This window comes from Pimephales promelas, chromosome 9 (genome assembly GCF_988280905.1).
Source record: "Pimephales promelas chromosome 9, fPimPro1.hap1.1, whole genome shotgun sequence".
Classification (NCBI taxonomy): domain Eukaryota; kingdom Metazoa; phylum Chordata; class Actinopteri; order Cypriniformes; family Leuciscidae; genus Pimephales; species Pimephales promelas.
Genome location: NC_142777.1, coordinates 34,394,296 through 34,406,332, shown reverse-complemented (window position 1 = coordinate 34,406,332; position 12,037 = coordinate 34,394,296). Strand labels below are relative to the sequence as shown.

General features: G+C 37.5%; 2 protein-coding genes and 1 non-coding gene across 6 annotated transcripts in view; 1 reads left to right on the top strand and 2 right to left on the bottom strand.

Moving 5' to 3' along the window:
- Window positions 1-6,870, bottom strand: part of LOC120460814 (uncharacterized) — a 26,629-nt gene extending 19,759 nt beyond the window's left edge. For all 3 annotated transcript variants that reach the window (XM_039648778.2, XM_039648779.2, XM_039648780.2), the window contains exons 1-4: window positions 6,639-6,870; window positions 4,408-4,627; window positions 2,019-2,215; window positions 166-269 (exon numbers count right to left, since the gene is read on the bottom strand). In XM_039648778.2, the coding sequence (XP_039504712.2) occupies window positions 166-269; window positions 2,019-2,215; window positions 4,408-4,569 (463 nt within the window). In that variant the 5' untranslated portion in view covers window positions 4,570-4,627; window positions 6,639-6,870. The remainder of the gene's footprint in view (window positions 1-165; window positions 270-2,018; window positions 2,216-4,407; window positions 4,628-6,638) is intronic.
- LOC120461182 (U6 spliceosomal RNA) lies at window positions 3,531-3,637 on the bottom strand. The gene has a single exon (XR_005618100.2). It is a non-coding gene; the product is annotated as a U6 spliceosomal RNA (small nuclear RNA).
- On the top strand, window positions 6,791-12,037 carry LOC120460666 (protein RD3). 2 transcript variants are annotated; one of them, XM_089135044.1, is made up of 3 exons: window positions 6,791-6,912; window positions 9,843-10,144; window positions 11,153-12,037. In XM_089135044.1, the coding sequence occupies exons 2-3, from the start codon at window positions 9,843-9,845 to the stop codon at window positions 11,517-11,519; spliced, it is 669 nt and encodes a 222-aa protein (XP_088991170.1). In that variant the 5' UTR covers window positions 6,791-6,912; the 3' UTR covers window positions 11,520-12,037. The 2 variants fall into 2 exon arrangements, with proteins under 2 accessions (XP_088991170.1, XP_039504492.2); XM_039648558.2 differs by lacking the exon at window positions 6,791-6,912 and having other exon boundaries at window positions 9,393-10,144.

Here is a 12,037-nt window from a genome sequence, read left to right as displayed (position 1 = left end):
GTAATCACATTTTTACTACGCAATTCGTCCTTCTTAAGGACATTCAGACAAGTAAAACACCCTTTTGCCTACTTTATGAGTGGATACATTTTGCAATCTTTAAAGAGGGACACTTTGTGAACAGACAGTGAATAAAACAAAGGGACAGAGCGTGAGGGATGGTACCGTTGTTGTCCCAGGGAGAGCTCAGGTTCCAACAAGGTGTGGAAAACAACGTTGAATCCCCAGAGCTATTTCCCTTCTGTAGCTTTTCCAGCTCCGCCTCAAGCCTACATGCAGAGAAAGAAAAATAGCTTGTTATAGGTCATTATAGGCAACCAAGTAATGGGGCAAACACATTACTCAAAGGTGAATTTCAATTCTTTTTAGTGCTTCTAGGTGTCCAGAAATCGCTACTCCACCTTTACTGTTAATAACAACCTTATCAGTTACCTCATGATACAGTCCTCATCACGAGTGTCAAACCAGTGTTATAGACCTTAGTCAGGTTAGACGGCATATTGAATTTAACGCAGACGAAAACGAGGCTGGGAGGGATAAACTTACAGCCTTTACAATGGTACACACTTTATAACATTCCTAATCACATCCTTTTCACAACTTGTTTTATGGAGTTTGTCTCAACTGTAAGCTTTTTTCCCCCTGGAAAGACATCGTCAGCTAAACAACCGGTATGTTGTTAAACAACAGCACAATCTATTAGACGCACTGTATTTCTTTTGTTCACAGCCTTTTGTTCACAGTTCCTGTCAAAAATTATATATATTTAAATTAAATTTATTTATTACGTAAACTTTTAAACAACGGCAACATTTCTAATTTTCATTTATTTTATTTTTTTATTCTATTTTATTTTTTTCAGCTTCATTTCAATTAAAGCTGCAGTCCGCAGTTTCGTCGACACGGCACAGTCGAGGGTATCGATGAACACAATGTTTGAGGAGAGTGTGAGGCTGTCAGTCACCGTACCTGTGTCGATAGTGGCATTCAAATCACAGATTTTTTTTTGGGAAGTATGAACAACATAATTTTAACAGGAAAATGTCATCTGAATAAGTAAGAAACATCCACTTTTGTTCTGGTTCTGACACTGCAGAAAATCGTGGTGATTCAATCTAACAATCGCTTATCATATCACACAAAACCGTGCAAATTATACTTTGCTCTCAAACTGTTAACGTTAACAACGTCAGCATTGCATGACTACATGAAATGTCCTTCGGATATGGATCCATGTTGTGGGTCCAGTTGCGTTCTCTTTTTTTCTGTAGCCACTCCGAAGTCCGAAGGAAGTTTTTTGCATTTCACAGCGGGTGAATCTGTTGTCACTGGTGATTGTCGTTTGAACCTTTCTGGATCTTGATAAGTTTAATTAGATCAGGTGCTGTGAGAAAAGGCTATAAATCACCACCTCCAACATCCTCACACTCAATATAGCTTATACTAGCCGAGACTCTTCTTTATGCGTACGTAATGACGCAAAGACAAGCTCGAATTTCCCGCAGAAATCCACCAGTACCACTGGAATTAAAAACATTATTACAAGCTTACCGCTTTGAATCGAGCTAAAGCAAGCTGATAATTTTGAACAATGGCTGGTTATGTATTTTCTCAAATATGTATTTTGGATCATTTTTAACCCCAAGAAAAGCTACGGACTAAATAAAACAGATTTTAATCGTTTTAATTAACAATAACATGAACACAATTTGGTTATGAATTTGATTGTTTTTTTGTAAACTACAAAACTTTTTTTTTTAAAAGTGTGCGATATTCCCATTTCCATAGTAACAGCGACTTCTCCGATTTTCAGATCTCTCTTTAGGAGTTCAAAAACATTTGCATAACTCTAAATTGGATCATTCCTTTATTCTGAATACAGTAGTGACGCAAGAATCTAAAGTATAGGCAGAACATTGTAAGAAATATAACGTAACATTGACTAGCAATTGAAATGTCTTGACCTTATTCAGTTTGGTATGCAAATGCACAGGAAGGTTAATGTGTGCGTGTCTCACCGCTTGATCTCCAGTGTGAGGTTTTGTGTCTGCTTTTTGGCAGACTGGAGTTGTCCCTCTAGCGAGTGCACTTGAGCTGTTTTGACCTGCAGGTCATGGGACAGGCGGTCTCTGGTGCGCACCTCCGCTTGCACTGCCTCCCGCTCTCCTCCCAGCTCTCTCTGAAGCACAGCCAGCTCTCCACGCACCTCCTCATACTGACGGAGAGAACACGCTAAATTACACATCCAGCACTGTTTGTGCTGCAGCTATGCTGAAAGTCGCAGCCAACTTTCCACTTGGTGTCCTTTCAGGCAGTTATTTCTGCATTGCTTGAGTGCCTCTGTTAAAGGGTTAGTTCACCCAAAAACGAAAATTAAGTCATTAATTACTCACCCCCATGCTGTACCAACCCCGTAAGACCTTCGTTCGTCTTCGGAACACAAATGAAGATATTTTTGATTAAATTTGAGAGCTGTATAACTACCACATTGGCTGCCTAAGGGACTGCCTCTTGACAGCCCAGAAAGTCAATGAAGAAAATGTTTAAATATCCCAAGTGACTACCGTGGCTCAACTATATGTTTATCAAGCGACGCGAATACTTTTTGTGCGAAAAAACAAACAAAAATAACGAGTTTATTCGACTATTTCTTTTCTTCCTTGTAGGCCAGAACGAGAATTCCTTAGATTTCCACGACGCATGCGCGAGATTTGCGATCTGCTTACACCAGCTTAGATCGCAATTCTCGCGCATGCGTCGTGGAAATCTATAAGGAAGTCTCGTTCTGGCCTACAAGGAAGAAAAGAAATAGTCGAATAAACTCGTTATTTTTGTTTGTTTTTTCGCACAAAAAGTATTCGCGTCGCTTGATAAACATATAGTTGAGCCACGGTAGTCACTTGGGATATTTAAACATTTTCTTCATTGACTTTCTGGGCCGTCAAGAGGCAGTCCTTTAGGAGCCAATGTGGTAGTTATACAGCTCTCAAATTTAATCAAAAATATCTTCATTTGTGTTCCGAAGACGAACGAAGGTCTTACGGGGTTGGTACAGCATGGGGGTGAGTAATTAATGACTTAATTTTCATTTTTGGGTGAACTAACCCTTTAAGCCTATGAAGACTGTTGTATCCGATCTACTACAAGCCTACTGTCGTCTGATTGACAGTTCATACTTTTTAGCAGGTAAAAAACCTTTTAGGATAATAGTAAAATATTCACCAAAATATTGTGGTGTATGCACGCGTCTTTTTAAGATTAAGATTAAAGAACGGTGCTGTGCTGTCTATATTGGATCTGACAGGAATGGTGCGACACACAGACTCTGGGTCCAACATGTATGGGTGAATCGTTCCGGATGCCAATTTAAAATATTGGACGTTTTCAAAACAATTTCCCCCACGTACACCGATGAGTGAGTCGAAACTCATTATAATATGCAAAACTGTTATCCACTCACAGCAGTGCGCATTTACTTCACTTCATTTTCATTTTATTAGAGGATAACCCCTTGAGATGGAACATCTCGTAAAAATATGGAGCGCTTCACGGATTTGTGTGTCATCCTTTTGCAGGGGCCATGCTAATCTTCTCTGTATTGATCGAATTTTAGTATATTTAGTAAGTCTATTTCTAAATCTTCAGTATAAGATGCCCATAAAAACCAAGTGTTTTTCAGCTAGGCTCAAAACTAGGGTAGAGAATAGCCTATGGGCTCTATGCACGGCGTTATTTCCGGTGAAGGATTAAGGATGCTCGATAACTTCCGCCGATCATAGAGTCCAATGCAATACCGAGAATTTATATTGAATTTTATACTCCATGGTTATACTAATGAAACGTTAGTCACAAAAACAGATAAAACAGACACCCCTCGTTGTGTTTATGCTTCTTTTTAAAATTATATTAAATAAACATAACTATATATAAAATTACATCTAAACGTATGTACGTTTCGTTTCAAAGACGGGAGAACAGTAAATATTGAAGACTCTGCCATAATCCCGTTTTCTCCGGTTTTCCTCCGCTTTAATCTACACAACCGGAAATGGACGAGCATCCTTACGTCAAATGCGGAACTTATGCGTGCATATAGCCCATTACTTATGCATTTTTGACGTTTTTGAATGCAAAAACCAAGCGGACGTCATAAGTTGACCTCAGACAACGATATGATAAAATTTAAAAAGCCATGTTAATGACCCCTTTAATAAAACTGAGGTGTTTATTCCTTCTCAAGTCTTGAGCTCCATGTCATACTATTAGAGCCATAAAAAAAACTGATGCATCAATTATGATGCTCAACAAAAACCACATATGCAAACTTCCTTTTTAATAATTCAATAAATCAAATTATTATTTCATATGTCAGACTTTAGAGGGTTTTACATTTCTCTCGAAGCTCACCTTCTGCTTCTGTTTGTGCAGAGCTGCTTCTGAGTTGTCCAGCTGCAGTTGCCTCTGCTGTTTTTCCTTGTTCAGCTTCTCATTCTGAGCCTGAAGCTGCTTAACCTTCTGCAGGACGTGACCCGTCAGACCCACGGTCCAGTCGTCTCCGGCCCAGCTCATCGCTGAAGATGCTTACAGACTGAGGTTTTTAGAGAGCTTGGCCGATCATCTTCCAGCGCTGAAACGGAAGAGATATAGAGCGGTCTGGCTTGAGTTGTTGTTCATGAGGATCCTGTGTGCTGCCTTAGGGGAGATACTCTCAGCTGTCTGTACTCGTTTCAGACCAGAAAAATCAGTTCACATACTTATCGCATTCACTAATGACAAAAATGAACCTTATCTGCATCTTTATATAAAGGAAAATCACAGCGATCGTGTGGGTGTGTGTGTTTGTCAGAGTGTTCATGGAAACATTCTTAAGGGACTTCTGCTTCCAAAACACCAACTTAAACCAAAAACAGAAGATTTTGTCATCATTTCCTTATATCGTGTCTTTCCAAACCTGAATGATGGCTTGTTTTCTTTGCAAGACAAAAAAAAAATATTAACAATTTGTACTTTTTTTTGACACTTTGTTTTTATTTGAAAAAACTTTGTTTTTATTCATGCAACTACAAAGAATGGGGACTGTCAGTTGAACTAAAACAAAAACAAGATCGGTCCGATTCATAAATGAATCATTCAGACTACCCTTTTGTGAGCTGGGTCTATTGTTTTACTCAAAAGAACACAGATTTGACATAGACACTACTCTAGCACGGGTATATATGTGAAAATTGCAAATGCATTATTGTGATTTTATACACAATTTTCATAAGTCATCAGAAGGATTAATATGAAAGCTGGTTTCAGCCACTGAATAAAATATTTTAAAAAGTAATTGTGATTTTTTTAATCCCACAATTCTAACTTTTTCATTTACATCTTGCAATTCAGATTTTTCCCCTCTCAGAATTGGACATCATAACTCACAATTCTGACTTTTTCCCCCTTGCAATAGCGACTTTATTTCTCAAAACTATGAGTTTTTATCTTGCAATTTTGAGAAAAAAGTAAAAATTGTGAGATAAACAAGCTTTAAGGTATGGTTCACCCAAAAATTACATTTCTGTCATTTACTCACCCTCAAGTTGTCATAAAGTTGTATGACTTTCTTCTGCTGAACAAAAAAGAAGATATTTTGAAGAATTTGGGTAACCAAACATTTGATGGACTCCATTGACTACCATGGTATGGAAAAAAATATTGTGTGTGTGTGTGTTCGTTCTGCATAAGAAAGAAATTCATACAGGTTTAGAACAACTTGACTTAAGCTTGAGTAAATGACAGGATTTAATTTTTTTTTATAAACTATCCCTTTAATGATAGTTGTTCTGTTTTTAAGATCACATTCACTTTCATTATGACAAAAAGAGTGTTCTGCAAAAGAAAGTTATATGGGTTTGGGACGACATGAGGATGAGTCAATAAAGACAGATTATTATTATTATTATATATTTGGTGAACTAAGGGTAAACTATCCTTTTAAGAGAACTTGCAATGCAAAGGTTTAAATCCTGAAGTGAATAGTCCCACAGACACACACATAAGTGAAAGTGTCTATTTATATTATCACTCAACCTCCTGTATTTGGTTTCTCTTCGCAGTCTCCAACAGTATGAACTGGATTGCTGAAAGAAAGGAATGATGAAAATCCGGCCTGTGAATCTATAAGAATTGTGAAACTAAACATCCGATTTGTTCCTGAATTTCCATTAAAAATTATAAAAGACCCCATTTCAAATACAGATGACGCCAGGCTGGGATAATGACCATCAGTAACGAGATGAATATACACGTTGCACGTTCAACAACCAGTCTTACCAGTATTCGCTGTATAATTACATATACAAACCTCAGCAGATTTATGAATCCTACTATGGTGAGTTTTGGGTCATGAATATCAATTACACTTCGTGAATGGAGGAAGCGACAAAGGCTACTAATTAATATTCATGAGAAGAGCCTTCGCTTTAGTAAGATTTATAAATTCGCTGGCGGGGTTTGAATAAAATAGAATCTGTAGACTGCTGGAAGAGCTAGTAAAAAACTAGTTTATTTAGTGGGTAAAACAAATGCTGACTATAAACCTGTCAGGTAAAACGAAATGCTTAACGTTAAGTGAAATCAAACAATGTGGCATTACTTACCAGGACTTCTGATATGTTGATCTCTCAAACGCTGTGATCCTGTTGTCTTGAATGCCGTTTACGTGTCAGTTAATACAATAAAACCGATATGTATATCTATAGTATCTTAAGCGTTTGACCGTTTAACGTTAACAGATTGTCGTTATTTTCAACAGTCAAAACTGAGCGCACGCGGTCGCTGTTTCTTGCGCCCCTCAGAACTGCCTGTGCCGAACATGATTTGACGCGAGGCGTGGGGGTCCGTGACGTGTACAAAGAGGCGGAGCTTTAAGAGGTAACCAGAAGTGCAGTGGCACCCACAGGTCACGTTTTGTTTTGTTTTTTCAAATAAATTGATTTAACACTGAAAAATTATATACATCAAATTAAATATTATGAATTAAAATGTTAAGTTGCTTAAATTGAGTACACAAAAATATTTTAGCATTTTATCCCAAACTGTTTTACATTATTTGTAAAGAGGAAGAAAAACATTGGACACTAGCTAGTGCTAGTGTCAGAAATTAACCAGGTATTGGGGCAAATATATAAATACATAGACTCTACATACAAAAGTGTGATGTTAAGAGCTGAAAACGTAATGGAAATTTCTATAATGAATTCAATATGTTTGTTATGCTCAATCAGTAGCCTACGGCCTGGGAAAGTTTTTCAAAATGAGTAAAACACTGATGGGTTTAGTGTGTTTGTAGACACAATAGTGACCTGTAGCCAGCATTTAATCTTAAATAAAGGTTATTTATTGGCATATGTTTCCATGAAGGACATTTAACAGCCATGGAACTTTTCCATTGGACAGATGGCTCTTTATAGTTGAAAAAAATATTCTCCTATGTGGCATCGCTGTGAAAAAAACACTTCTGGAACCTTTATTTTTAAGAGTGTATATTTTCCTATTTGAATCTTTTTGAGTCTAGCTTATATTCAGTGATTTCATTTTATACTCGACAACCAAATAGACTGATTCATAATGGGCAGCACACAAATTTCAGTTCCAAACCTATGAGTTTCTTTCTTCTGTTGAACACAAAAGACGATACTTTATAATATATATTTGGTAAATGCCGGTAATCCAACAGTTGAAGGCACCCATTGACTTCTTATTATGTTTTCCTTCTATGGAAGACAATGGGTGCCGTCAACTGTTTGGTTGCCAACATTCTTTAAATATATCTTCTTTTTTTGTTCAACAGAAGAAAGACACTCATACAGGTTTGGAACAACTTGAAAACATGAGGTTTTTGGGTGAAGTAAATCAGTGCTTTAAAAACATTAAAGCCTTCAGAAATTAGGTACAGAAGCGGGATGCACCTTGACTATCAGTCATGCATTATAGCCTGATTGGTCACTTTCACTGGTCTAATCCACCAGCATAAACAGCATGTACGGTAATCAGATTATCCTTATTGCCGTGGCCCTTGTTTCTGAGAAGAGTGTAGGAGTGCAGTGTAATCCATGATCACACATATGAATATTAAATCTCCGAAGTGCTGAACAGACTGGAAACCCACACAGCATGTACAGATCTGTTATCTCTCCATCTTTCGGTCCTGCTTGGTACAGATACGCAATGATTAAGACAGCGTGTGCATTGAAAGCGGGTTACATAACTTCTTAAGTACCTTTGAGTAACTGATGTTACCACCTTAACAATAGAGCTAATGGACACTTTATACAGCTCTGCCTTTTACAAATGATTACAATGAAACAAGCTGCTAAATTTCTTTGCTTTACTTTGCTTGAAACGTAAAAGTTACATTTTGTATCACAAATTAATCCATTAGAAATTCCTTTTTATAATATTCAATAGATGCAATGCTACAATGTTATTTGTATATGCATTAGTTATAATAATCCATATAAATATCTATGCAGTATAAATATATATAAATGATGCAATGCTACAGTATTATTTGCATATGCATTAGTTATAATAATACATATAAATACTGTATCCATCCATATATATATATATATATACAGAATGCATTCAGTGCACACATGTGCTGGCAGCTCAGGATGAGCAGGAGGTCACACTGTATGCAAGGTGTGTGTTCAGCGCACTAATCAGAGGGCTAAATACCAGCTCACATATTTATATGGGATTACATACACATTTACATTGTCTAAATCATCGCAAAGGAGCTGTCTCAACCGGAGTGCTCAGACTGGAAACGAAAACGGTTCCACATTTATTGCACTTCGAGTCCAATTTGGAGACATTTGACATTAAATCAGGAATATATTGTCAACATTTGAAAACTCACATCATCTGAAAGGTAATACCCTTTTCCTCTAACTTGTTTTTAAATGTATATGGTGCTTTATTTTTCACCATAATTTCAATTAATAATACTAATATGCATCCCATACAGGCAGTATACTGTACTCCAGAGCAAATACATTTGACATTTAGTCATTTAGCAGACGCTTTTATCCAAAGCAACTTACAAATTAGGACTAAATTAAAGCGAGTCATCGTGAAGAGGCAAAAACAATTCAAGAAGTGCTTAAAATACAAAGTGCAGGCATTTCTCAGAGTTGCATAAACCAGACAAGGGAGGATTACGGAAAAAGGTTAGATCTGTGATAGATTTGTAAGCGTTAATGCCTTGAACTTGATGAGAGAGGTAGCCAGTACTGATTCAATTTGCACAATTGTGCACATGTTTGAATATCTAAACTATTATTAATTGGATAGTCAACCAGACAATTATCCAAATTCCTGCAAAGACTATATCAGGGTGTTGCCAGTGTTATTTAGAGGTATTAAAAGTCTGCATATTGAACTAAAGTTGAGTAGGACACAAAGCATTAAACGGCAAAAAAATTGATTAAACCAAGCTCCAGTACCTTACTTTGCACTTAAATTTGGACCTGTGATCTAATAGTCAGATATATCTTTAAATAAATAAGTACAATCCAAAAATAAATCAAAATCATTTTCACACATGAATTGGCTCCTCTGAGTCCAGACCTTAAATCCATTGAAAGTCTTTGGGATGTGCTGGAGGAGACTTTACAGAGTGCTGGACTCTTGCATTGTCAATAGATGATCCAATCATAGACTCTTAAGCATTTGCCTAATTAAATCCGAATAGAAATTTGTGTTTTGTTCGGGCAGGGTGTGTGACAGACAGGCCGACAATGTTACAACCTGAACTTCATATAACTCAAACCTCTAATGGGTTTTTGCTCTCACAGATGTTCCCCTGGTCAGCAGTGTTCTCCCTGGAGCCGAAGGTTCCCGGACAGCGCACTCCAGAAGAGCTGGTGACCAACACTTTGATGCTGGAGCTGGGTGCCATGGTGAAACGGACCGAGCGGATCCGGCTGGAGAAGGCAGCGGAGGTGCGCAGACGGCGAAACTCTTCCTCTGCAGATTACAGCTGGCTGGCCGACCCTCAGCCTCGGGCCCCCTACGAGCTCACGCCGGGAGAGGTCCTGGAACTGCAGGAGCTTTGTGCCCAGATCCCACCTCAACAGTGTGGGCCGGTCATTGTCAGGTAGTTACTGTCAGCTAGTATCTCATGGGTTACTGGGATACTCGTATAGGTTTTATTAATAGTTTGAATTCGTTTTTATATTCAAAGCATTTTTAACCTTTGTTAACATTAGTTTAATCAAGTACAATCACAGTGCATTAACAAATGTTAACAAAAACAAACTTAGTATTAGTAAATGTTGCATTTACCATTGACAAAGATTAATAAATGCTTTAGAAGTATTGTTCATTGTTAGTTCATGTTAAAGGAGTAGTTCACTTTTTTTTTTAATAACTTTTGCTGATAATATGTCATCCATGTCATTCTTTCTTCAGTCGAAAATAAATTAAATTAGGTTTTTGATTAAAACATTCCAGGATTTTTCTCTATATAATGGACTTTACTGGGAACCAAATGGTTCAAGGTCCAAAAGACAGTTTCAGTGCAAACTGTTCAGAGGGATTTAAACGATTCCAGACGATGAATAAGGATCTTATCAAGCGAAACGATCGCTCATTAAAAAAAAAAATAACAAAGTTTAAGTTTTATAAACTCAAATGGTCGCCTTGCTCTGTTCTGTGATGCACTGAAACTGTCTTTTGGACCTTGAACCGTTTGGTTCCCATTGAAGTCCATTATATGTAGAAAAATCCTGGAATGTTTTCATCAAAAACCTTAATTTCTTTTTGACTGAAGAAAGAAAGACATGGACATCTTGGATGACATGGGGGTGAGTAAATTATCAGCAAAAAAATTTTTTTCTTTAATATACTTTAATATAGTTAACTAATGTTAAAAAATCAAACCTAATTGTAAAGTGTTACCGTTATTTTAGTAAATCAAGTTAAATGAAACCGAGAAGTGTTTTCTTTTTAACTAGCTGAAGGTTTTTTTATACACTTTATTTAAAGTAGCTAAAAATAAAAGTTTTTATTGTTTTAATTTTAGTTACCCATAATAACCAGGTAGTGATAGAGGTCAGTCATGTATAGCCTACCTCTCAAAAGATTTTGATATTTTGTTGCAAAGGTTCCGGAAACTAGTGTCAGAGTTTGAGCCGGAGGTGACCGAGGTCCCCAAACTGTTTCGGGGCGTCCTACAAAACTGCCTGGATGAGCTTCAGGGAGATGCAGAAATCCAGGATCGGATGAACCGTTGGGAAAAACAGCGCAGCAAGAGCCTTTCCTTTGTCACTTTCCGGTCCAAGTTCCGCACCCTAAACCACGGTAGGGGAAGCTTCGGCGGCTCCCGCAACAACCTGCAAGAGGAAAACACATGGTCTGATGAGGAGGAAGAGGAGGCAGCCGAACAAGTGGCAACAGCCCTGCGCGCACGCAAGGGACGGAGTCACAGCATGCCAGAGATCACCCCTCTTGAGCAGCCCACACAGAGCTGAACAACAGGAAGACCAGATGAATGGAAAGACAGAAGAAAGAAGGAAAGAGACTTGAAAAGAAAAGCAGCCTGCAAGCTAAGCTGGTGATGGAGGAGGAAGAAAAGAGAAAGTGGCAAAGAACAAGAGAAGAGAAGGCAAATCTGATTCAAGGAAACATCTTGAAAGACTAAAGTTTGTGTTATCAGATTGTAAAACAAGCACTGTTCATTTGTTAATTACACCAAAGAACACCAGTATAGGCATATATAAGAAGCCTATAGGCCTAGTCCTTTTTTTTTTTACCTTCTAATGTGTTCTTAAATATTTTTAATATTTGGATGTGAATATATGATGTGAATATTTGGATGTATATATGAGGATGAAATTCACAAAGCATGATAAGTGCGTGTCCAGGTTATATTTCAGGTCAGGTCAGATGTATATTAGTGCTGTGAAACGATTAATCGCGATTAATCTCATCCAAAATAAAAGTTTGTGTTTACATAATATATGTGGGTGCACCGTCTATATATAAATAT